This window comes from Sus scrofa, chromosome 10 (assembly GCF_000003025.6).
Source record: "Sus scrofa isolate TJ Tabasco breed Duroc chromosome 10, Sscrofa11.1, whole genome shotgun sequence".
In the NCBI taxonomy this organism is placed as follows: domain Eukaryota; kingdom Metazoa; phylum Chordata; class Mammalia; order Artiodactyla; family Suidae; genus Sus; species Sus scrofa.
Genome location: NC_010452.4, coordinates 46,529,342 through 46,556,482, shown reverse-complemented (window position 1 = coordinate 46,556,482; position 27,141 = coordinate 46,529,342). Strand labels below are relative to the sequence as shown.

Genomic DNA, 27,141 nt, shown 5'->3' with positions numbered 1-27,141 from the left:
AGTTCACTGTGCACTGTGTGTGTGCGTGTGAGAGAGAGACAGACAGACAGACAGAGACAGAGAGAGAGAGAGAGAAAGAGAAGGCATTGCACGTAATCCCACCTCGTCTGATGAGAACAGTTCTAGGGTGTGTATGTTCAGAAGTTAAATAGATCCCACGCTTACAGAGAGAGAAGACAAGTGAGCAGTCTTTTTGATTTTCAAAAACAAAACAAGACAAAACAAAACAAACAACCCTCTCATTAACCATGAATTTACTCCATTTCACTTGGTTGTAAACATTTCAAAACAAAAACTTCACCTGAAGCGTTAAGCATCTTCCCAAAGAGAACAAGCCCACCTCTCTCACTCCATCTCCTACACAGTGGCCTTTGTTTTTCCCAATCTTTGGCTCTAGCGTCCCATAAAACCAAACAATGGAACATTACCCCAAATTATGCACATAACACGGGCAGCTTCATCACCAAACTGACGTCATGCTACATCCCTTACCTTTGACACACAACCACATCCAAGCAACACACAAAAATTCAAATGGCTGAAAGTACCTATTTTCCCTTTTTTTTTTTTTTTTTGCCTTTTTAGGGCTGCACCTGCAGCATATGGAGGTTCGCAGGCTAGGAGTCAAATTGGAGCTACAGCTGCTGGCCTGCTCCACAGCCACAGCAAGGTGGGATCTACATACGGTTTTTCCTTCTAACCGGAGAGAAAACGTGAAATGAAACCACCTAGTGTTATTCCTGCCACACCTTGACTCCACGGTGACAAGGAAAAGTGTAACCGGCAGTAATTAACCCCATGAAGTAGGGTAAGTTAAAAAACTCACAAAATGTTGATAATTTTTAAAAGCCAGAATGCAAGTGAGATTTTGAAAAGATAGATGTAAGTGGTTCTAAGAGGGAAGGGATACCCTAGACTGAATAAATTAACCATAACAAAAACTACCCGAATGTGCTACATCCTTGGGCTTATAATCCGACCATACCCCTTGCTCCTTAGAGAGAAAGTTGTTCAAATACTCTGATGGTGTGTTTGTGTGTTGTGTGTGCGTGTCTGTGTGACCTATCCTTCTCTTAGCAGCCACAACAACAGTGTAAGTGATCTGTACAGGAAGGGCAAAAAGCAGCGGGACTTGCGGAGTTCCCCTTGTGGTTCAGCAATCATGAACTGGACTAGTATCCGTGAGGATGCGGGTTTGATCCCTGGCCTCCCTTAGTGCGTTAAGGAGCCAGCATTGCCATGAGCTGTGGTGTAGGTCGCAGATGCAGCTCAGATCCCACGTGGCTGGAGCGCAGGCCAGCCCCTGTAGCTCTGATTTGACCCCTGGCCTGGGAACTTCATATGCCGCACATGTGGCCCTAACAAGCAAAAAAACAAAAACAAAAACAAAAAGCAGTGGGACTTGGATGGTTTTGAAAATATTTAGTAACTCAATCCTTCAATGAATTGTTCACTGTGTGCGAATCACAAGGCGGGCGTGGGGCCAGGCCCTGGGGGTGCTAGGATGAACATGACCTGCTCTGTGCTCTCTGGGTTTTAGGGTTCATCGGGGAGGTACGGTATCTACCAAATACGGCAGAAAGGGCGCTACGAGGATAAGACACAGAAGCCTCCCACCCCCACCCCAGCTGGAGGGTGGTTTTCTCCCACCCTTCTGGTTACTGATGAGACTGGGAGAGGCAAACAGAAGACAGGGACGTGTGGAATAAAGGGCAGGAGCCAGAGGGCATGGACGATGCAGGGCCTCTGGCTCTGCACTCAGGACAGCTCTGGGGCCACATGGCAGAGTCGTGGCAGATTTCACTTGAACGCGGTGCCATTAACACGACTCCAGAAATCCCCAGCCTGCCTCTCCCTGACTCAGGCTTTCTGTCCCCTTCTAACTTGGGCTGGCTGGTGGCCCACCGTGATCTCAGACCCTGCATTCCGGGATCCTCGTCTCTTCTGGGTTCTCAGTTCCATCTTGGTAGAGTGGACGGTTCTGGCCACTCTCCTCCCGCTGGGCCCCAGCCCTGGCCACACCGTGTGAAACACAGCAGGTCCCTATGATCCTTCCCCACCATGTCCTCTGCCTGCCTTAATCAGAGAAAATAAGAAAATGCCAAAGCACAGAAAACCAAACAAGACCATATAATAATAGTTAAGTCATTAAGCAAAGTCAAGGCAAGGACCTTCAGTTCCTCCTCATGGGCTAGAGATAATATCCCGAGTCATGTCCTGGAAGGATCTTTAGACACTAAAACCCCCACCAGGAGGAAGACGTTAACTATGTGATAACCAGACTGCAGCCAGGACAGAAGCTGCCGCAGTTCTGAGAACTGGCCTCAGTGAAATGGGAACAAACCAAATCGACCACGGAAGTGAAGACAAACTGTACTTAACACAGTCAAGACGACGCTGGTCAGACCATCTCACGACCAATTTCAAGGTGAATGTCAGCATGGACTGTGCTGTTCCTGCATGTAGCCCCCTCCCTCCACCTACAAAAGCTCTGCCCTCTGGTTATCAGCGGGGGCAGTTGGCCTTTGGACAGGGGTCCACCCTCCACCCCCAGTTGCTGGCATCTGATATAGAGTAAACTTTCCTTTCCACCAACCTTGCTTCTTTATTGGCTTTAGAGCAGCAAACAGCCAGACCCCACTTTTGGTAACATGAGGATGGTTACCCCTGAATCAGGGGTCTGCTGTGAGCCCCTTGGCAGCTGAGGGTAAAGGGCAAGGCATGACTCATGTCTCCAGGGAAGACACAGAAAAGACCTCCTGGGGTGGGGGGGGGAATGGGACCTTGAAACTGGTCTTGATGTCCAAGGAGAGTTTGAAGACGGATGGGAAGAAGGGGCGGGACAGCCCGGATGGAAAAGAGAACAAGGAATTCAGTTAGAACACAAGACACAAAGGAGAGGAACCCCCAGGAGGGAGGCTGGGCCAGGCCACGAGGCGGGTGCCGCTGGGTGGGGGGAGAGGGTGTCCCTCTGGGAGCCTTGAGGGGAGTCGAGGAGATGAGATTCTGCTGCAGGAAGACCGCTCTGGCAGTGGGGTGCAAGGTTAGTCTCCGCCACTCCTAACTCAGAGAGAGGGTGGACACACACATGCTGGCTGGAGGCCACGGCAGTGGTTCGGGTGGAGACCAGCCAGGTCCTCGTAAGGGCACGGCCCGTGCAATGCAGATATGCAGCATGTGGGCAGCAGGAAGAACAAAAGCATGGCAGCCCCACGGACAGTCCCTGGGAAAGCACTCGGGTCATGAGGCTCAGGCTTCCTGTGACTCACGGAGGAGAAGAATGGGAGACGAAGGGCATCACGGCATACAGAGGGCTCATGACACAGACTCCAAGGCTCCTCACGACCCCCTCGGAGCCACCAGGGGAGACAATCTAGCACCGGGGCTGGGGGGTGACAGCGAGGAGCAGAGCAGGTGGTGACAAGGAGGTCTGGCAGCCACAATGGGGTAAAGGGGGCCTTAACAATGGACCCTGTGGAGCCCTGATTCCCAACACCTTGGTAGGGTTGGCACGACACCCAGGAAGGGGACTGGGAAGGGACGACCCACTCGGGTGCTTTGCACATCAAAAGTGGCTGTGAAGGAGAAAAGGTTGGCGATGGGAACTGTGGGCGGAGTGGTAAGGATGCCGGGGCCGGGGGCGGGGAAGCTGCTGGGGGGAAACTGTGTAGAGATACAGCCGCTGCCCCTCCTCATCAGTGGGGACCTTCCAGATAACCACGGCAGCCACCTGGGCTCAGGGCCAGGGGCTGTGCAGCCGCGAGGGCAAGGAGCTGGGATTTTATCCAAGTACAACGGGAAGGCCACTGAAGAATAGAAGCGAGGCTCCTTAATGGCTGTAACTGTGAAGACTAGATTACGGGTTGGCAAGAGCGGGTGCTCCCCCTGCAGTGCTCCAGGGGCGGGGGCGGGGTCTTGATTCATGAGATGGCAACACCCATGGGGAGAAGAGGTCCTGAGAGAGAAGCAGACATGAGCAGAAGAGCCATGGATAAATCCTAATCTTGCCTTGGCACTTCGGTGTATGTTTATACCATTCATTGAGATGGAAGGTAAAAAACCTCCAGAGTTCTGTGTGTCTCTGCTGAGTGTGAGGCACCAACCAGATGTCCACGACAAGACATCCAATAAGGGTCTCGTCTCGGGGGATATCGGGAGGAATCAGAGTCTAGGGAGCATGGAAGCCAAGGGTCTGTGAGATCTTCTAGGGAGAGCACTGGGAAGAAGAAATACAGAGTTCCCGCTGTGGCGTAACAGGATCGGGGGTATCTTGGGAGCACTGAGCAGCAGGTTCAATCCCTGCTCATCATAGTGGGTTAAGGATCCGGCGATGATGCAGCTGCGGTATAGGTCACAACTATGGCTGGGATCTGATCCCTGGCCTCCTGGGAACTCCATATGCTGACGGGTGGCAAGAAAGAAAGAAAGAAACAGGAGTTCCCATCATGGCGCAGTGGCTAATGAATCCGACTAGGAACCATGAGGTTGCGGGTTCGATCCCTGGCTTTGGTCAGTGGGTTAATGATCCGGTGTTGCCATGAGCTGCGGTGTAGGTCACAGACAAGGCTCGGATCCCACGTTGCTGTGGCTCTGGCGTAGGCCGGTGGCTACAGCTTCGATTAGACCCCTAGCCTGGGAACCTCCATATGCCACCGGTGAGGCCCTAGAAAAGGCAAAAAGACAACAAACGCACAAACAAACAAACAAACACAGGCTCAGGACAGTAGTGTCCAAAGAAGAGGCTGACAGCTGGAAAGAAACGCAAGGTGGGATGTCATGCAAGAAGGTCTCAGGACAGAGGGACCAGTGTCTGGGTTGAATGCTGTGCAGATGTCCAGGGAGAGGAAGAGAGCAGTGTCCTCAGGTTTGGCTGTCAAGGGGCTGGAAGAGACTCTGACAAAGTGATGAGGAAGGAAACTAGACCAGAGTGTGTTGAAGGGGCAACGACAGGGGAGAAAGCAGAGGTGGAGGGAGCAAAATCCTTCCAAAAGGACAGCAGAGAAACAGGGGGTCTAGAGTGGAGGATGGTCATGGAAGCAGTTTTTGGAGATGCCCGAGCTTGAACACTTGCCCACGACAGAGTGGGAGAAAAGAGCGATGCAGGAGTGAGGGGAGAATGCAATAGGCATCTTGGAGAATCAGAAAGCAAGGAACTGGGAAGTGGCCTCAGTGCTGCAGGGCTGATGCCCACCCTGAGATCTGTGGTCATGGACTAGATATGCAGCCATCTGTGAGGCTTCCGCTAGCCACATGTTCCAGCGTGGCTGTGAGCGGCTGAGGTCAGCCAGGGTCAGAGGTTAATTATTCCAGCAAAGATGGCAGCATTATACAAAAGCCAAGACATGGGAAGAACCTAAAGGTCTGCTGATGGATGAATGGCTACCGGAAATGGGTGTGTGCATATGTGTGTATATACGCATATATGCATGCAATGGAATATTATTCAGCCACAAAAAGGAAGTCCTTCCACTTGCGATGACATGGATAGATCTGGAAGGCATTATGACAAGTGAAATAAATCAGACAGAGAAAGATAGAAACTGTATGACCCTACCTATAAATGGAACCTAAACAGTAACAACAACAACAACTCATAGAAACAACTCACAGAAATAGGACAGACTGGTGGTTGTCAGAGGCGGGTGGGTGGGGAATAGGTAAAAGCAAGTGGTCAAAGGCACAGACTTGCAGGTATAAGACGACTAAGTTCTGGGGATGTAACCTCCAGCAGCATGATGACTAGAGTTAGTAAAACTCTATTGTATACTTGACAGTTGCTAAGAGAGTAGATTTTTCTTTCTTTTTTTTTTTTTGGCAGTGCCTGTGGCCTGTAGAAGTTTGGGCCAGGGTTCAAACCTGCACCACAGCAGTGACCCAGGCCTTGGCAGTGACAATACTGGATCCTTAACCCACTGCATCAAAAAGGAACGTCAAGAGAGTAGAGAGTAGAGTAGCGGTTTCACAAGAAACCGCTGTGAGGTGATGGATGTTAATTAGACTTGGAGGGAAGGTTGACATAACCATTAAAGATAAATGTCAGTTATATATCAATAAGATGGGGGGTACTATCACCTTTTATTTGAGACACATCCATAGCAAAGCTAATTCGAGAGAACTCGAATTGTACTCGGATGTACCCAGGCCAGCGGGCTTAGGCCTCGGTGTGGTTTTAATCTAAAAGGACGATGAGGGCTCGGGACCAGCTCTGCTCTCTCTTAGGGGAAAAAAAAGGTAGTAACTTAGTGCTTTCACTGTGCAGATGACATAAAAATCCGTCTCTGTTCCTGCTTTCGCTCCCAAACTCGAGTCACACATGCTCCCAGACATTTCTATCTGTTTTCTTTTAAGGCTGCAAGCTGCTCCCACAGAGACTCGATTAAAAAAAAAAAGGGAATAAATGAGAGCACCTCATTTGCAAATGGCACATGGATGTAGTTGGGAGAGAATGATTAATGTAAAGGGGTATTAAGATAAAGGAATAGGAGTTCCCACTGTGGCAATGGGATTGGTGGTGTCTCTGCAGTGCCAGGACGCAGGTTTGATCCCCAGCCCGGCACAGTGGATTAAAGGACCTGGTGTTGCCACAACAGTGGCGCAGATCGCAAATGGGCTCGATTCTGATCCCTGGCCCCGGGAACTCCACATGCCACAGGGAGGGGGAAAAAAAAAGGAATGAAATAAACAGAAAAACTAATCTGATGAAACCTGAAAAGCCAGGATATGTCATTCTCAGGCCCATGATTTAGATGGAAGAAAGTGGGCATCTCAGTACAAAACCAGGTTTGACACAAGCCTTATTCCCAATTCCAACCCCAACCCCAACCAAAGGGTGAGTTCCACAAACCCCGTGTACCAGCTTCCCTGTAAGACAAGGCAGAGGAGGGGGGTCACATTTATACCCTCCACTGCAGGCGAGATGGGCTAAAAACAAAGGGATGAGAGACAGGAAAAGGCCCCACTCGAACGCCTAGGAACCTTTTTATTCTGTTTTTTTTTTTTTTTTTTTTTTTTTTTTTTGGTCAGGGAAGAATTTCTCTTTTTTTCTTTTTATGGCCACACCTGCAGCATATGGAGGTTCCTGGGCTAGGGGTCAAATCAGAGCTGCAGCTGCAGGCCAACACCACGGCCACAGCAACACCGGACGAGAGCTGCACCCATGACCTACACTGCAGCTTGTGGCAACACTGGATCCTTAACCCACTCACTGAGCAAGGCCAGGGATCGAACCTGCATCCTCACAGACACTGTTGAGTTCCTACCTTGCTAAGCCACAACAGGAACTCCTAGATTCTTTTTTTAGTAAAAAACACTTAACACTAAATTGACCATCTTAAGCAGTTTTAAGTGCACAGTGCGCTAGCATGACATATATTTACACTGCTGTGCAACGGGGCTCCAGGACCAGTTTGTCTTGCAAAATGCAAAGTCTATACTGTCAAATGCTTATGAACCATTGAAGAATGACCCCTGGTCAGTGAGGCCCAGGTGGGGCTGGACTCTGACCCCACAATAAACAGTCTCGCCTTCGGAGAAGAGAGAGATGTGGTCTGAACAGAGCGGGGAGTCTCTTCTTTCCTTTCACACACTTAAAGGCTGGGCCAATAAACAAGGCCACAGCCAACAGACAGTTGCACCAAAATGCCAAAGTGTGGTACACTTGTAGGGGCAACAGACATTATTATGTCCAGCTGTGGACACAAACATTCACGGTCACCACTACTGGACAGCAGTCATCCCTCAAAAGGTAATTTTCTTTTTAGGGCCACGCTTTCGGCACATGGAGGTTCCCAGACTAGGGACTGAATCAGAGCTGCAGCTGCCGGCCTGCGCCACAGCTACCGCAATGAGGGATCCGAGCCGTGTCTGTAACTTACACCATAGCTCACGGCAACGCCGGATCCTTAACCCACTGAGCAAGGCCAGGGATCCAACCCGTATTCTCGTGGATACTATGTTGGGTTCTTAACCCACGGAGCCACCAGGGGAACTCCCTTTGTTAAGACTCGCATACGTGGCCCCAAAGATACCTTTGCTTCTCTTTTTAAATAGCAAACATACCTTGGAATCCTGAGACAATTTGCACAACATCTTCATACACCATCAGAGTAGCAGAGCGTTCTGGAAGCAGGCCGAGGCTCAGCGAAGAAAATACTGCAGAAAACAAAGACGGCTCTGAGGGAAGGCTGACATTTACATCAAAATGCCCACTCCAACTCTCCAAGTGCTCTGCAGTCCTGGGCTTCTCTGATTTCTCATCAATCCACCACACTGATTTTGAGCAGTGTGACATAATACTAAATACATATTTGGTCTCTGCCCCTGGCTCTTGGGATAGAGCTTCTAGGTCCCTTGCAGTTTCCTGAGTGAGCAGAGGGTCTTCCGCTCTGATGAGGAGACCCTGGGTGGGCTCCTGGATCGGGGCTGGTCACGCAAAAGATCCTGTCGTGATGAGGCTCGTGGAACTTCCAGCCCCACCTCCCATCCTCTGCGGAGGGCAGTGGGGTGGAGAGTTAGGCTAATCCTGGCTCACGCCCACTGTGACTGACGAAGCGGCCGTGGACGTCCCAAAGGCTCTGGGGAACTTGAAGCTGGTGACCACTGATGTGCTGGCAGCGTGGTTCACCCCAACTCCATGGAGACAGAAGCTCCCACGCTCAGGCCCCTCTGGACCCCACCCTGTCGTACCTCTTTACACGGCTGTTCATCTGCATCCTTTATAAACCAGAGGACGTAAGGAATTGTCTTCCTGAGTTCTGTGAGCCATTGTGAAGCCAGGGAGGTGATGGTGGGAACCCCTGATTTAGAGCGGGTGGGTCAGAAGGACGGGGGGCAACCTGGCACCTGTGTCTTAAGGTGGGGAGTGCTCTTGTGGGACAGAGCCCTTCACCTGTGGCTTTGACCTAACTCTGCATAGTTAATGTCTGAACTGAGCTGAACTGTAGGATACCCAGTTGGTGTCCAGAGAGTCAGAGAACTCGCTGGTTTGAGAAAAACCAGGGCTCATTAGATGTCAGAGCGCTGTGAGTAGAGAGAAAGAAAACGACTTTTCCTTTGGGTATGATTTAGCAAAAGGCTTTCAAAATGCCAGCAGGGTCCTGCAGCCTCTCAGAACAACTGCTCATCCTATGACTCTCAACTATGTATGTTGTAGAAGTTTTCGGCAAAGCGTTGAATCTCTTCCCATTAGGAACTTATTAAAAGTCCCTATGTGTATGTAAAACATTGGATTTTTTTTTCCATATTTTCTGCCCTTGTACAATTTTTTTTTTCCTTTTTAGGGCCACACTCATGGCATATGGAAGTTCCTAGGCCAGGGGTTGAATCAGAGCTGCAGCTGCTGGCCCACGCCACAGCCATGGCAACACGGGATCCAAGCTACATCCTCCACCCAAGCCGCAGCTTGCGGCAATGCCAGATCTTTAACCCAGTGAGCGAGGCCAGGGATCAAACCCGCATCCCCATGGACACTATATTGGGTTCTTAACCTGCTGAGCCACAGCGGAAACTCCAAAACATTGGATATTAACATTAACAAAGACTTAAAAGAATTTCCATTGTGGCTTGGTGGTAACGAACCTGAAGATGCAGGTTTGATCCCTGGCCTCGCTCAGTGGGTTAAGGATCTGGTGTTGCCGAGAGCTGTGGTGTAGGTCAAAGACAAGGCTCGGATCTAGCATTTCTGTGGCTGTAGTGTAGCCTGGCAGATGCAGCTCCAATTCCACCCCTAGCCTGGGAACTTCCAAATCCCACAGATGAAACCATAAAAAGAAGAAAAAAAAAAAAAACTTAAAAATTTCCTCCCTGTTCTGGGAACTAATAAGCTGAAAGAACTTGTGCTATATTAAAATTCTTGCGCAAGTTCCCTTGTGGGTTAAGGATCTGGCACTGTCACTACAGTGGCTCGGGTTGCTGCTGTGGCGAGGGTTCAACCCCTGACCAGGAAACTTCCTCATGCTTAGGAGATGGTCAATAAAATAAAATAAAATTTTTGTTTAAATACCTGGACTTCCAATTAAACAATTTGCAAAGGCTATATGTTTGTGAGTACAACATGAATTTAAGAAAAACACCAAATCAATGTATTATAGTGTATTATACACGTATTATAATATAATACAGTGTTAATAATCACTGACATTACTGAACCATCACAGACACGTCAGACGGTATTCTAGGGGCTCTAATTTGGGTAATTTATTTAATTCTCCAAACAGCTCAATGAAAGAGGTATGATTACCATGCCCACCTGATGGGTAAGAAACAGGTTTACAGATAAGGGATTAATTTGCCTAAGATTGGGCAGCTGGTATACTGGAGCCAGGATTTGAACTCTGGCGTCTGACCTCAACTGCTATGCGCATGGACTCAAATTCAAAGGCCTCTTGGACTCCATCCAGTCTAAGTCTCTGAGCTCAAAGAGGAGGCAAGTGAGGCCTCAAGAGGTGCAGTGACTTGCTGGGAAAATACTAGAACCAGAAATATCAAGGGCTACGAGCATCAATTACATGTACAGTTGGCTCTGAAAAGAGCCAGAGGGGACAAGTGAGGGGCTGGCCTTGGACATGATCCCTCTCTCTACACAATCCATTTACTACCTGCCACTATACACAAGGCCCAGAGCTAGATGTGCGGAAGAGACTGATATTGGGGGCAGTCGGTGCCCTCAAGGGCTCCACATTGGAAGGAGACCAGGACACACGACCGATAGTTGTATGACAAACAGAACATGGCAAGTACCACCACGCAGAGAGGGAGGCACCTCGGTGCCGGGAAAAGATCTGGCAGTTCCCCCAAATATTAAACACAGAGCTACCCCCGCAGCTCAGCAGTTCCACTCCCAGGTATATACCCAAGAGAACTGAGAATGTGTGTTCCTGCCAAAACCTGTCCATGAATATTCAAAGAAGCATCAGTCATCAGAGAAAGTGGAACCAGCTCAATATTCATCAGCTGATGGACAGATCAACCAAGTGTGGTCTATCCACGCAATGGAATGTTGTTTATCCATAAAAAAGAACAAAGGACTGATCCATGGTACCACATGGATGGACCTTGAAAACATGTTGAGTCAAAGATGCTGGACACAAAAGGCCAACATACTGGAGGAGTCCCTTATGTGCAAAGTCTGGAAGAGGCAAATCCATCGAGACGGAAAGATGAGTGGTTGCCAGGGGCTGGGGGAGTGGGAAATAGCAAGTCAATCCCAATGGGTGTGAGTTGGTTTTTTTTTTTGGAGGTGAAAAAAAATATTCTGGAAGTAGAGAGTTGTGCTGGTTGTATGATCTTGTGAATTATACTTGAAAAGGGTGGAATCTATTTTTATTTTTTTATTTTTTCTTTTTAGGGATGCGGCAATGCTGGATCCTTAACCCACTGAGCCAGGCCAGGGATGGAACCTGCATCTTTACAGACACTATCTTGGGTTCTTAAGCTGCTGAGCCACAACGGGAACTCCGCAATTTATGATACATATGAATTATATCTCAAATACAAAAAAGAAAGAGAGAAACAAGAAAGAAAAAAGGAATTCATTTGGGGGACTTAGAGTTGGAAGAGAAACTCTACACCAAGTTGGAGGAGGGAGGATCAGATCATGTGCAGAAAGGACCCCTAACCTGGGGAAATCCTGCATAACATTTCACAGGAAAATACAACCCTCCTGGGAGTTCCGGTTGTGGCTCAGCAGCAACAAACTCGACTAGCATCCATGAGGATGCGGGTCCCATCCCTGGACTCGCTCCGTTGGTTAAGGATCTGGTGTTGCCGTGAGCTGTGGTGTAGGTCGTAGACATGGCTGGGATCCCACGTTGCTGTGGCCGTGGTGTAGGGTGGAAGCTGCAGCTCTGATTTGACCACTAGCCTGGGAACTTCCATATGCTGCAGGTGCAGCCTTAAAAAAACCCCAGAACTCACCTCTGGTTTGTGCTCCCTGCCTCTCCAAGCACAGGTGTCTGGACGGCCTATTCCCTCCAAGAGGTCACACAGACCCTGCAGGCATTTGCTGAGTCCTGAAAACCTCTGTGCTGATTGACTGGGGGACTCTAAGCTGGAATCACCTGTGATTGGTCTCCTGAGATGAGTGTGATCGTTGGAGAAAGGTTTCTAACCTACCTTTGGTAGGTACACACAGGCATAAGGCTCTGTTCTAGCAGACCGTCGCTCAAACGCTGCTTCGTAAGGGAGAGAAAACGACTTCTTCTTTTTTTTTTTTTTTCTTTCCCTTTTCTAGGGCTGCTCCCACGGCATATGGAGGTTCCCAGGCTAGAGGTCTAATCAGAGCTGTAGCCACCAGCCTACGCCACAGCCACAGCAACGCGGGATCCGAGCCGCGTCTGCGACGTATATACCACAGCTCACGGCAACGCTGGATCCTTAACCTATTGAGCAAGGCCAGGGATCGAACCCGTAACCTCATGGTTCCTAGTTGGATTCGTTAACCACTGAGCCACAACAGGAACTCCGAAAATGGCTTCTTTTACTGGCTGCAATGGGAGGTGTCAGAGGCACCTGCACAGACCTGGGTGGGAGGGAAAGGACTGCAGAACTCAAAGGGACCAAGCACCCTGGTTGGCGGGGGGCGGGGGGGGGGTGGCAGAGAGGCCCTGAGACCGGTGGGCAGGTGGCACTGACCCTTCAGCGTGAAGATGCTGAGGTCTTGAGCTTTGAAAAGGAAAGAGAAAGCTCTAACTCTGCCTGGGAGAAGCACGAGGACTTCTTAGAGCAGAATAGAGCCAGGCTGGGCATTACAGGACAGAAGACAAGCTCGCAGAGAGAACAGCAAAGGAATGATAGAGTAGGCCAGCACAGAGCAGGTAAAGCGTCACATTAACTCAGAGAATAACCAGCTGCCCAGGGTGACCAGACCATGAGATACGTGAGGGAGAGGCGGCTGGGGAGGAGAGCCAGGCGTTCTGTTCAGTCTAAACTTTATCCTGAGAACGTCAAAGGCCCCTATGCCGATGTATAATGTAATTGACAAATATATACACAGACAGACTAGATGTTGTGGGTTTGGTTCCAGACCACCTGAATGGACCGAATACAGCGATAACGCATTACATCAACATTCTGGTTGGGGAGTTCCCCTCATGGCGTAGTGGAAACGAAAATGACTAGGAACCATGAGGTTGTGGGTTTGATCCCTGGCCTCGCTCAGTGGGTTAAGGATCCGGGTTGCTGTGAACTGTGGTGGGGGTTGCAGACATGGCTCAGATCCCATGTTACTGTGGCTCTGGTGTAGGTCGGCAGAACAGCTCTGATTAGACCCCTAGCCTGGGAACCTCCATATGCCATGGGAGCGGCCCTGTAAAGACAAAAGACAAAAAACAAACAAACAAACAAACAAACAAAAAATTCTGGTTGTCCAGTGCACATAAAAGTTAAGATTATGTTATACCATAGTCTATTATGTGTGTGATAATATTATGTCTTAAAAAAACAAGGTATGGGGGTTCCTGCTGTGGTGCAGTGGGTTAAGGATCAGGCATTGCCACAGCTGCAGCCTGGATTCAATCCCTGGCTGGGGAACTTATATATGCTGCGGGTGTGGCTATAAAAAGAAAAAAAAAAAAAAGGATACGTAAAAATGGCTGCTTCTTTACAAATGATCATATTAACAAAGTCAAAACCACTGCAGAGGCCATCTCCATTTGCATCTAGTATTTGCAAGTGTGCCTACCTGCTAAAGTTTATTTGTCACCTGGTGATGACAGATACTGGTGATGCTCTCTGTGCAGATGAATATGGGGGCCAAAAATCGGAGTCTCAGATTGATGATACCTTCCCAGCTGAGGTTCTTGTTTCAATGCTCAGACTGTACGTGATGTGCTTAGTGCCAAAGTCTGTGCATCCTTGTGCTTTTTGGCGGTGAATTTTGCTGTTTTAAACACCCCTGGAGTGCTGAGCTTTAGGGCCGACCAGTGCTCTTAAGTGCACAGGAGGCTGGGTCGAGCCTTTTGAAGGAAACCCATGTTAGATGAGCTTCGTTCAGGCATGAGTTACAGTGCTATTGGCTGTGAGGTCTATGTTAATTAACCAGCAGTATATACTGAGTTGGGTATGTTGACGCAGAAACATACATAAATCAAAGAAGTGTGCAGATCGGTTGATGAAAATGTGATCAGAGGCTCTTGGGAACCAGCTCTGCATTTCCCCTGGGAGCAGTGCCTCAGGATTCACGAATTCAGTGTTTGTGGTGGTTTTGTAGGGCATCACTCCTGTGATGGTGAAGATCAAAGCTGTGTTGTGCTGCTGCCTCCCCAGCAAAGGTGGGGTTTGGTGGCCAGGTACCCTTTCAACTTGCCCTGGGTTGTTTCCAGTGATCGCTCAGCGTGAACAATGGTGGAGGTCAAACATTTTCTTGAGCTATAGCCTAACAAGGATCACTGTTCCCAACCTGTCAGCTGTCTTGGGGTTCTGTTCCAGCCTCCCTCACCTCCACCCTCTGGGTGAGATCACAGCTTTGAGTCTCCCCTCAATGCTGCGGATGACCCCAGACTGCACCCCTATACCTCCAAACCTCTTAAGTCCCCAACTCTTTTCAAACTAAAAGCTGAACACACTTGATGTTGCAGAAGCATCTCAAATCCAGCCTTATGCTAAATCTGTCACCAACCCCAGCACTCATTCCCTCCCCTCTGCCTGAGCACCAAGCCTGAGGAGTGGGTGCACTCAGGAGGGAGGAAGGGGGCTTTTTGTCAGCCCAGGGCATGAGTCCACTCAACTTTAGGGAACCACAGGGTGGCAGGTCTCCCAAGCCCATCGCCCATCTATTATCTTATCAGGAGCCAGAAACCCCAGATTCAACTTATATTCTAACTGTCCTTTCCCTTACATCTCTTCCTCTCTTTCTCCAAGGCTTTCTGGATTTTGCCTGCTAAATATTTCTTAGATTTATCTCCTTTCCTCTAAAAATTTCCTCAAGGATTTCCTCAGTTGTAGCTATTTAAATCCACTGCTCTCAAAGTAGTGGTTGTTATACAACCACTATGGAGAAGAGCATGGAGGTTCCTCAGAAACCTGAATACAGAACTACCATAGGATCCAGCAATCCCACTCCTGGGCATCTATCTGGGCAAAACTACAATTCAAAAAGATACATGTACCCCGAAGAGCACTATTCACAATAGCCAAGACATGGAAGCAACCTAAATGTCCATCAACAGATGAATGGATAAAGAAGATGTGGTACATATACACAATGGAATACTACTCAGCCATAAAAAAGAATGAAACAGTACCATTTGCAGCAACATAGATGCAACTAGAAATTCTCTACTAAGTGAAGTCAGAAAGAGAAAGACAAATAAATACCATATGATGTCACTTCTATGTGAAATCTAATATATGGCACAAATGAACCTGTCTACAGAACAGAGACAGACTCACAGACATGGAGAACAGACTTGTGGTTGCCAAGGGGGAGGGGGACGGGAGTGGGGTGGACTGGGAGTTTGGGGTTGGTAGATGCAAACTACTGCATTTAGAATGGATAAGCAATGAGCTTCTATTGTACAGCACAGGGAAGTAGATCCCGTCTCTTGGAATGGAACATGATGGAAGATGACATGAGGAAGGGAATGTGTATATGTGTATGACTGGATCACTGTGCTGTTGAGTGGAAATGGGTACAACACTGTAAATCAACTATAATTAAGACAATAAGTAGTGGTCTCAAACTTTAATGAATACTTTTATCCATAAATATTTGGGGGTGGGTGGAGGGGGTAGGAGCGGCTTGTTAAAAAGCAGCTTCCTGGGTCAATGCGCTCAGTAGAATGGATGGGTCCTGGAATCTGTATGTTTTTATAAGCACCTTTGGATGCCAGCATCTATTCATCTTTGAGACTCCGCTCCCCTCTCAGCTTCTCCAGGAAGCCTTCCTTCATTTGCTCACCAAGGCTGGTTAACCGTCCCTCCCCAGCACCCGCTACGTATGTAGGCACAGAAATCTAGCAGAGCTAAATCGAGAGCGATGGGATTTTGTGGCTGACTTCATAACTAAACGGTAAACTCCTGAGGGGCAAGTTCTGAGTCTGCAGACCTGTATTCTCAGTGGCCAGGGCAGTGCCTGGTATAGAGCAGCTACTCACTAAGTATAAATGGAACTAAAGAGAATTTTGTGGATGAGGTAGATGTTGGGGCTGGATAAGATGGGTACAGCCACATTCAGCTTCCACCTGTCCCCAGAAGCAGCAGGAACCCTGATGGCATGTCCAGTGGCACTGAGATGAGCACTGGTGCTGGTATTCCAGGCACTGTGCTCAGGGCCATATGTGTGCCAAGCACCTACTTGCTATAGGCACTGCATGCAGGTGCACCCCCACCAGCTGCTTTTACTCAGAACCGCTCTACAAGGTGGCCTCTGCTTGATTTTGCAGAGACTAGCATCAAAACTACAGGGGCTGGAGCAGAGATTGGGAGGTAGAACCCAGGTCTTTTGGTTTCCAAAGCCCACACCCACTACCATGACAGCAGTGGTGGTGGCAGATAACTGGTCCAGGTACCAGATGGAGCCTGGAGTGAGGAGACGGGAGGGGCACCGGCTGCTGCTCCCACCTACCCCATCCCCCGCTGAACCCCTGTCTGGCACCATCCTTGTGGCAGATGGAGTATTCTGCAGTAGTGAATGGGACGGTGAGACTGTAATTTAGAATAAGAAACATTTATTTGGTCTCGGTCTCATTCCTGGCTCAGAGTTTCTAGAACTCTTTCCTAAGTGATAAGGGCATTTAAAGGTCTCTTTTGTTATTCATAACAAGCCTCTTTCAATGGGAGTTTAAGGTGATAAAGAGATTTTTAGAAAGCCCTAGATAATCTAAGGATGTGGGCTTGTTACCAGGGGAACCAACTGAGTGATTAGTGGGTTAGAATTTTCAGTCTCACCCCCTGACCAGCGAGGAGAACGGGGCTGGAAGATGAATCTGTCACTAATGGATAGTGATTTAACTCAAAAGGGTGGGGTTCGGTGAACCTCTTAGTTGGGGAACACCAGAGTTGCTGGGCGGGGGTGGGGGGAAGGGGGTGGCGCACCTGGAGAGCATGGAATCGCCACGCCCCTTCCCACATACCTTGCACCACGCATCTCTTCCTTGTGGCTGGTCCTTTAATAGCCTTAGCGATAAATTGGTGCTCTCCTAAGTACCCAGCTGGTGTCACAGAATCGACACCTTGCTGGATCTGCGGATAAAGTCCCAAATGTTTGGAGACCAGAGGTGCCAGAAGTGACGTAGTGTTGAGAGTGGAGGGAACACACGAGAGTGTTGGAGTTTAGCGGGTAAGAAGTTGGGGACTGATAGTGAAACTGTCTTTCTCTTTCCCACCTTCTTACCCGCTAGATGGTCTTGCCATCATTCCCCACCTTTTGGCCAGACTGCTTTCGGGCTCCTCAAGCCAGTCAAGGAACCCCACTCCAGACTCCTGCCCTAGTCCCATCAGCTAGTACAGAATGGGGAGTTCCCACTGGGGTTCAGTGGGTTAAAAACCCGACATAGTGTCTATGATGATTCGGGTTCGCTACCTGGCCTCGTGCAGTGGGTTAAGGATCTGGTGATGCCAAAAGCTGTGGCACAGGTCACAGATGTGGCTCGCATCCAGTGTTGCTGTGGCTGTGGTGTCAGCTGGCAGCTGCAGCTCCAATTCAACCCCTAGCCTGCGCACTTCCGAATGCCGCAGGCATGGCCCTAAAAAGAAAAAAAGAAGTACAGAACCAGAAGGCTGGGGAAATGAACAGAAAAGGCTTTGGTTCCATTGTGTGTCTAGCAACGTAGTGTCCCCATCCAGCTTCATACCGGGATCCCATCTTTCCTGCACATAAGGGTCCCCAGAAAGTAATGTGGAGAATGAACCAGCATTTTCTTGACTGTCTGACTTGTACGTAACACTTACAAAATCATTGCTGGGTCTGACTCCATCCCTTGCCTGACTGTGAGCCCCATTTTAGAGAAAGGTTAAGACCACCTTACCAGGTAACCGGATGGGCTTCCATGGGGCAGAGTTTGGCACGTAGGCGTGCTTCGTGGCGGTGACCATCAGCTGACTGCCCAGCTTATACTGGAATTTGATGAAGGCGACGCCATCCGTCCCCGAGGTACCAGTGGCGATGGAGACCTGGTTGGTGAAAATCTCAATGAGGGCTTCCGGGATGGGCTGATGGGTGCTGGCGTCACTGATGTGAACCTTCAAGGTGACCTCTGGAAGAAGGACAAAGCAACAAAGGACAGTGGCTATTAACTGGGCAACTTAAACCCGCGATTCTACCTGCGATGGGAAGTCGAAAGTGGGATAGGCTAAGAAAATCTAGATCTACATCCGAAATATAATGCATTTTAACCAGGAATGTTTTAGGGGTCCTTCTTTACACAGCATCCTTCAAACCCCTGCCCATAACAAACTGCTTTCCTGCCGGCTCCTCCCAGCTCACACCAACAAATAACTCACCGAAAATTCCACCCCTTTAAGTCACTGTGCAATCAACACAGTACTCTTTTATCCTTCCCAGCATTGCTGGCAAACCCAGCCCAAGCAAGATTCAGGCTGCTAACAGAAGAACCCTGCAGGTGCTACGATTTGCAGAAAACTCCTCAACAGTCTGGGTGAACACGGATGTGTATACACAGCTTGGGGTCGGTGTGCCGGTAATCGTGAAGACGTGACTGAAAAGTAGCCAGAAATATCTTTAAGGAGTTCCCTCGTGGCTCAGCCCCTTAAGGATCCAGCATTGTCACTGCCATGACATGGGTTCAATCCCTGCCCCGGGAACTTCTGCATGGTGTGGGTGCAATCAAAAAAAAAATCTTTAAAAGAGAGGATCCGAAGAGTGAGAGGAGGGAAGGTTGGAAGGAAAAAAAATAAAAAGTAAACATTTGAAAAGATGACTGAAGTGGAATTACTAACATCTGCAAATCCAGATAACAAATATGGGAAATGGACAGCTCCAAACTAATATTAAAAATTAAAAACAGAAGGGATAATTCTCATTTACTCATGCAAGAGCTGTTTATTGAGCAGTTACTCTGCGCCTAGAATCATGAGCAACTGTGCACAGCTACAGTGGTGAAGGAAAGTGAGTGGGAGGTACTTGGGGAACAGCATGTGCAAAGGCTCAGAGGCAAGAGAAAGCCATGCTTTCTGAAGAAATGGAAATAGGCTCTGAAGGCTGGGTGAGGAGTGAGGGGTATGAAGTCCAGGGAAAGACAAAGCTTGAGGGGCCGGCAGGGGCCACATCAGTTGTGGTTTTATAAACGACCTAAAAGGACGGTTCTTTTTTTTTTAGGGCCACACCCAAGGCATATGGAATTTCCCAGGCTAAGGGTTGAATTGGAGCTACAGCAGCAGGCCTATACCACAGCCACAGCAATGTGGGATCTGAGCTGCATCTGTGACCTACGCGGCCACTTAAAGCAACATTGGATCCTTAACCCACTGATCAAGACCAGGGATTGGATACCACTCAGGTCCTTAACTCGGTGAGCCACAATGGGAACTCCAAGGATGGTTCTTTATCCTAAAGGCAGTGGGAAGTCACAAAGATCTTACGCAGAGGAGCGGAAATCAAATTTATGAATAGAAACACATGGCTGTGGGTAAAGGACTCCAAGACTGGCAAGATTGGAGACTGAGCATTTAGTTACAAGACTTCTGTAATAACCTGGCAAGAGATGGTGATGGACCATGGTGGACATCAATTAAAGGATGCTGATTCCATATATATTCCAGAATGATCAGTGCCTACGGCCCAATAAACCCCTTTTGCTTAGGTATGAAGGGAGTAAACAATGCCAGTGACCTAAGTCCACTTGCCACTTATAGGAACTACTTGCCACACGCTGTGAGCTGCCTCTGATCTGAAAGCCCTACTTGGGAGATGGAGGTGGAACGAAGAACAGCAAACAATTACCAGGTGAGCAGAGAGGCTCATGTTTACAGAACCACTGGAGTCTGGCTCCATCAGGCCAGCATGGAGAACCATCAAGGAGGCTGGGTCCAGGCTGGCTGGGAGGCAGCCCCAGAGTGAGGGGAAGAGGTTGGCCCATGGGAACGGCCAAGCATGCAACTCTAGGGTTCTATGCAATTCACACTCTGGGTTTGACCCTCAGCTCCACCAAGTTCTAGCCATGTGGCCGTAGACATGACTTATGCTCTCCAGGTCCTGGTCTCCTCATCCATAAACTGAGGATGGTACCGACATACATCTCAGAATAAGTACAAACACATGCCAGTGCCATTACATTAGTCCAACCACTATGCTTGCAAGCATTTGCCCACAGTGTCCATCACAGGGCACAGGGGAGAGTCGGAGGGGAGAAAGGCAAGACACACAGTAGAGCTTGATACCCCAAGCTCTTCCTCAACTGGAGCAACCACACTGAGAAGCATTTCTTTTGGTTCAAGAACTTCCACCTGGTGACGTGCTAGTGATCTTATGATGCTAAAGCAACCTTCTTAATGCTGCAAATTTCAGTCAGTCCATCATTTTCTCACCCATTCTTTTCACATGCTGATGAGAAAGGCTGGGACCTGGGACCTTTGACCAGAGTGCCTGCACCTTGAGCAAAAGAGTGCAAAGAAACTATAAGGGACTAAAAATAATTGCACTCACTGGCAGCTGGGGGAAGTTATGAACAATTAGATACAAAATGGCTACAAACCAAGGGACACTTCTGAAATGGGGGAGCAAAAGCAGCAGGCTGCTCATGATCCCTGCAAGCAGCACCCCCAAGGGGGTGGACGGACCCCCCCCATGCCACCCCTCTGGCCCAACCTCCATACCTGCCACCTGCTATTACCTCATTTAAGGAACCAGCCTGCCCTCCTCGGGGAGCAAGCTCAGGCACCTGTTACTTGTTCTTGCTCTCTCCTACTGCAGCCTCCCCAATAAAGCCTTGCCAGAATCCCTCATCTCAATTTCTATAGATTAAAGGGTCCAAGGGCTCGGGTCCATATCACTGACTTAAAACACTGACCAGATGACCATAAAGAACAGCTAGAGAATCCTAGACCCAGGTACTCTGTAAGGTCTGCACCAAATAAATCTCTCAAAACCTTGTAGGAAAAAAAAAAAGTGCTATAGAAACTGAGTCTGGCTACTTCACACTACGGGAGGAGAAAACTACTGCTACAAGAGGGATAAAATCCACATCAAGAAAATCAAGGATATGACATTACGAAACATACTTGCCCTCCAATCTTATCAGTGTTATCCTTTTTTAAAATTAATATATCTTTAAAAAATTTTTTTAACTTTTTTTTCTTTTATGACCACATATGGAAGTTCTTGGGCCAGGGATTGAATCCAAGCCCAGCTGCACAGCAACAACGTCAGACCCTTTAACTCACTGCACAGGGCTGGGGATGGAACCTGCACCTCTGCAGCAACCTGAGCTGCTGCAGTCACATTCTTAACCTACTGTGTGACTATGGGAACTCCTAATTAGTATTATCTTCATGCTATTTGCTGTATGTATAAACACACATGTGTTATCTTTTTTCTTTCTTTTTCTTTTCACAGCTGCACTTGAAGCAAATGGACGTTCCCAGGCTAGGGGTCAAATTGGAGCTGCAGCTGCCAGCCTAACCAGCCTAGGGAACCACAGCCACAGCAACATGGAACCTGAGCTGCAGCTTCGACCTATGCCACAGCTTGTGGCAATGCTGGTGGCTCCTTAACCCACTGAGCAGGGGTAGGGATCAAACCCATATCGTCATGGATACTACTTGGGTTCTTAACCTGCTGAACCACAACGGGAACTCCCTATACACATGTTTTCTTTTTTGAACTGGGTCTTTCTTGTACCCAGGTGGTATGGGAAGTTAGAACATAAAGGAACTCAGCTTTCATTAATTCTCATAGAGCAGAAATCCTGTGGAACAGGGCAGGTGGGAAGGTGGCTCCTGTAGTGTTGTGTTGATGATTCATGGCCTCTTACAGGAATGCAACATTTCACAACAACCAGGATTACAAGGTTCCTGCTTTTTTCACTTCACTGTTTGCTGAGAAGGTGAAAGCAGCTGTGATCTGGAAAAAGCTAAAGGGTTTGTGAATAAACAAGAGATAGAAGGCGTTCTTCTGGAGTCAATATCCTAGATCCTCCCACCTGAATTTCTTCTATTACAGGAAGCCTAGTTCAAGCTCTGTGATTGAATACCTTGAAAGAGATTACTCAGGGCGACTTCTTTTGGTATGATAGGATGTCAAAAAAATATCACTATGGTTAAGTAATTATCACAGACCAGGGGGGTATCACCCTTTAAAAACATTTGCCTTTTGCTTTATTCATATGACACCACAGCATGGACTCTTGCTCAGTAGTTCTATATCTAGAACTACTAGATCTAGTCCATTTTTTAAAAAACAGACTTTGTTTTTTAGAGCAGTTTTAGGTTCACAGCAAAACTGAGTAGAAGTTATAGAAATGCCCCATTGGGGTAGTTTTATAGAGTAACACTTAGAATTAGATTATCCATTCAATAGCAAACAAAATCATTCCCACTAAATGACAACCAAGGGAGTGATTATACGACGAGGTGGGGGCACTATTTACTATTTATCTCATCTTGCAGATAAAAGGAATACCCTATAGGCGTTCCCACTGTAGTACGTGGGTTAAGGATCCAGCATTGCTGGAGCTATAGCATAAGTCAAGGCTGTGGCTTGAATCTGATCCTTGGCCCAGGAACTTCCACATGCCGAGGGTGTGGCCAAAATGGAAAAAAATAAAAGAAGATCCTTTAAGTGGCCTCACAGCTGAATTTGGATTAAGATGCACTCCTGGGCATCTATCCAGACAAAACTCCGATTCAAAAAGATACGTGCACCACTATATTCATAGCAGCACTATTGACAATAGCCAAGACATGGAAACAACCTTAGTGTCCATCAACAGAAGAATTGATAAAGAAGATGTACATATGCAATGGAATACTACTCAGCCATAAAAAAGAATGAAATAATGCCATCCGTGGCAATGTGGATACAACTAGAGATTCTCATACTAAGTGAAGTCAGAAAGAGAAAGACAAATACCACATTATATTAAGTACATGCAAAATCTAATATATGATACAAATGAACTTATTTACAAAACAGGAACAGACTCACAGACTGAAAAACAAACTTACAGTTACCAAAAGGGAAGGTTGGGGAGAGGAGTAAGTTAGGAATTCGGGATTAGCAGATACAAACTACTCTGCATAAAAGAGATAAACAACAAGGCCCTCTGTATAGCACAGGAAACCATATTCAATATCCAGTAATATACCATAATGGAAAAAAACATGAAAAATTATATATATATACCATAATGGAAAAGAATGGGAATCACTTTGTTATACCCGGAAACACCACACTATAAATCAACCATACTTCAATTAAAAAAAAAAAAAAGATGCACTATGTGTCTGTTGGTCAGTGAGAGTTTACAGACCTGATGAGCTGAGGCAACTGATTTCTATACTGAGGCTGGGATATTATTCTTTTACTCTTTACCCCGAACATCCATCAAAGTTCTGCTGATTCTGATTCTAGACCATAGGTCTTAAACGGACCTTTCTTTTCCATCCTTGTTAACACTGCCTATTTCAGACCCTGGACATCTATCACCCAGACTGCTGTTTGGCCCCTTCACAGAACTGCCACGGTCTTCAGGTCCTGACCCCTGAAATCTCACTGAAGCTAGAGGGAGCCACCTGAAATACTGATCCGACTCCTTCCTGTCCCCCTTCAAACCCGTCAGCGCACCCACCAATTGGGGTCCAGGGCCAGATGTGGCCAGCTGCCTGCTTCGCGTGGTCTAAGAGCTAAGAATGGTTTTTATACTTTTAAATGATCAGGGAAAAACAGTCAAAAGATTAATAGTTCAGGTCACATGAAAATGACCTGGAATTCAAATGTGTGTGTGTAAATAAAGTTGTACTGGAACACAACCCTGTCCAGGCATTTACATATTGTCTGAGGCTCTTTCTGCATTTCAGTGATGGAGTTTAGATGTTTTGGCAGAGACCAAAGGCCTGCAAAGTTTTTAGGGCCCTTGAAAGAAAAATCTGCCCACTCCAGACCTGCAGAATCCACCTCAAGGCTTCCAAGGGCCTCCACAACCTGGCCCCTCCTGCTCCCCACAGACCTGGGGCCCCAGACACGGTTCCTACTTCTCCTGTTTTCCTTTGCTGCTACCTCTCATCCTTGCAGGAAATGCCTTTCTCCAACTTTGCTTTCATGTTGTTAATTTGTGTCCATGATTTAAAAGTCCTAATTAAGGTTTATTTAAAAATCCTGGTTTGGAATCTAATATACGGCACAAATGAACCTTTCCACAGAAAAGAAACTCATAGACTTGGAGAACAGACTTGTGGTTGCCAAGGGGGAGGGGGAGGGAGTGGGCTGGACTGGGAATGTGGGGTTAATAGATGCAAACTATTGCCTTTGGAATGGGTAAGCAATGAGACCCTGCTGTATAGCACTGGGAACTACGTCTAGTCACTTATGATGGAGCATGACAATGTGAGGAAAAGGAATGTATCCATGTGTGTGTGACTGGGTCACCTTGCTGTGCAGTAGAAAATTGACAGAACACTGTAAACCAGCTATAATGGGAAAAAATAGAAATCATTATTAAAAAAATCCTGGTTAGTTTATTTATTTATTTATTTATTTATTTATTTATTTATTTATTTATTTATTTTTGGCCACCCTGCAGCATAAGGGGTTCCTGGGCTATGGATAAGATATGAGCCACAGTTGTGACCTACACTGCAGCTGCGGTAACCCACTGTGCTGGGTCTGGGATTGAACCTGTCTGTGTCCTGGGGCTGCAGAGACTCTGCTGAGTCTGCTGCACCACAGCGGGAACTCCCTAGTTAGTTTATTTGACTCACCATCTCCTTCCCAAACTGGGTTGGAGGCCCCTCATCTGGGTCCCCAAAACTGCACAGGCTGACACTGCTCTCTCTCTAGCTCAGTTGGCTTCTACTGCACACTGATGATGGGGCAGTCAGTGGTGATGGTGCTCAGACCCCGGACTCTGACCAGCTCGAGGGCTCAGACCTTAAATAAACTACCAAGCATAGTTACAAACTGGGAATAACAAACTGGGTACCGCAGGACAGCAGGATGGCAGGGAGCTGATTTTCAACTGTGAAGGCCTTTGGAGAAGCCATCATTGAAGCTCAGGTCCCAAGGAAGCACAGGAGGAGTTTCCTTGTGGTGCAGTAGATGAAGGATCTAGAGATGTCACTGCAGCAGCTCTGGTCACTGCTATGGTGCAGGTTTGATCCCCAGCCCAGTAACTTTCACATGCTGCTGGTGCAGCCAAAAAAAAAAAAAAAAAAAAAAAATGATGCCCAGGAAACAACCAGGCCAAGGGCTGTGGGCGAAGCTACAAACACCTTGAGGTGAGAGTGACCTGGTTGCTATAAAGGAGTAAGAAGCAAGTGGAGGGAAATTCTGAACAGCTAACCACCTCCTAAGACTGCAGTGGGAGAGCCACCAGCCACAGGTGGGCATGCGAATTTAAATTCATTAAAATAAAACTGAATTCGAAATTGAGTTCCTCAGATATACCAGGCACATTTTAAGTCCTCAACAGACACACGTGACTAGTGGCTGCCACACCGGACAGCACAGAGAGAACATTTCCACCGTCACTGAAACCTCTATGAGCCGGCGGTGATAATGTGCTCCAGACGCTCGTCTCAGCATCTGAGTAAGAAAATCCAGGGTATCCAGGTGGTTCACCAAACTCCCAAGGGAAACACACCAAGCCTGATGCTGCAGCCCTCCTGGATCTGGCTGTCACTCAAAGTCCCTACAGTGACTTACAGGCGCCACCCCACAACCAAATTACCTACCAGCCCTCATCTCCCCCACATACCCCACCCCTCTGTCTCCAATCCAGGGAGCTGCAAGGAGGCTCCTTGCGCTGTCTTTGCATCCTCTTCCCCCTCCCCTCCCTGCCCAACACTCATCCCCGAGGCTCCCTCCCTCACTTCTCAGCCTCTACTCAGATGTCACCTCCCAAATGAGGCCCTGATGGATGCTAGTTATTCCTTTTTAACTTTTATTACGGAAATGTTAGAACATATAGAAAAATAAAAGAACAGTACGAGTTTCACCCCACCAGCACTAAAAAGTTTCCTTTTTTTTAAAGCTGTATTGAATGTTTATTATTTACAAGGTCTTTCCTCTTTTTTTTTAATGATTTAAATTTTTTCCATCACAGCTGGTTTACAGTGTTCTGTCAATTTTCTGCCTACAGCAAGGTGACTCAGTCACACACACACACACATACATATACATTCCTTTTTTTTTTCTTTTTTCTTTTTATAGCCTCACCCAAAGCATATAGAAGCTCCCAGGCTAGCAGCTGAATCGGTCGAATTGGAGCTGCAGCTGCCGGCCTACGCCACAGCCACAGCAACGTAGGATCCAAGCTGTGTCTGCGATCTACGCCACAGCTCATGGCCATGCTGGATCCCTAGCCCACAGAGCGAAGCCGGGGATCTAACCCACATTCTCATGGATACTAGTTGGGTTTGTAACCCACTGAGTGGCAACGGGAACTCCCTTGCTGGAATATTTTGAAGCAAATCCCAGACATCATATTAGGTCCCCTTATTTTCCCATTAATATTTCAGTTTACAACAGATACAGATTTTTACCTTTTATTTTTATTTTTTGCTTTATAGGGCTACACTCGAGGCATATGGAGGTTCTCAGGCTAGGGGTCGAATCAGAGCTGTAGCTGCCGGCCTAAGCCAGAGCCATAGCAATGCAATATCCGAGCCGAGTCTTCGACCTACACCACAGCTCATGGCAACGCCAGATCCTTAACCCACTGAGCAAGGCCAGGGATCGAACCGAAACCCCATGGTTCCTAGTCGGATTCGTTAACCGCTGCGCCATGATGGGAACTCCCAGGTACAGATTTTTAAAAAAATACCCTAAATGCCATTATCAGTCCCAATTTTTAGAACCACCTCTTTATATCATCTCATACCCAGCAAGTATTCAATTCTCTCTGATTGTTTAAAAATATTTTTTTAAACAATTCTGACCCTCCTATCTAAAGTGTAAATACCAACCTCATCCTGAGCGCCTGACATTATCATGCTCTGCTTTTTCTTTTGTGCACGTAACTTTCTTTACAA

At 47.7% G+C, this 27,141-nt stretch overlaps 1 protein-coding gene across 2 annotated transcripts in view; it reads right to left on the bottom strand.

Annotated features, from left to right (window-relative positions):
* Positions 1-27,141, bottom strand: part of FAM171A1 (family with sequence similarity 171 member A1) — a 151,313-nt gene that overhangs the window by 44,611 nt on the left and 79,561 nt on the right. For both annotated transcript variants that reach the window (XM_003130736.6, XM_021064835.1), the window contains 2 exons: positions 17,964-18,191; positions 8,059-8,151 (listed from right to left, as the gene is read on the bottom strand). In XM_003130736.6, the coding sequence (XP_003130784.4) occupies positions 8,059-8,151; positions 17,964-18,191 (321 nt within the window). The remainder of the gene's footprint in view (positions 1-8,058; positions 8,152-17,963; positions 18,192-27,141) is intronic.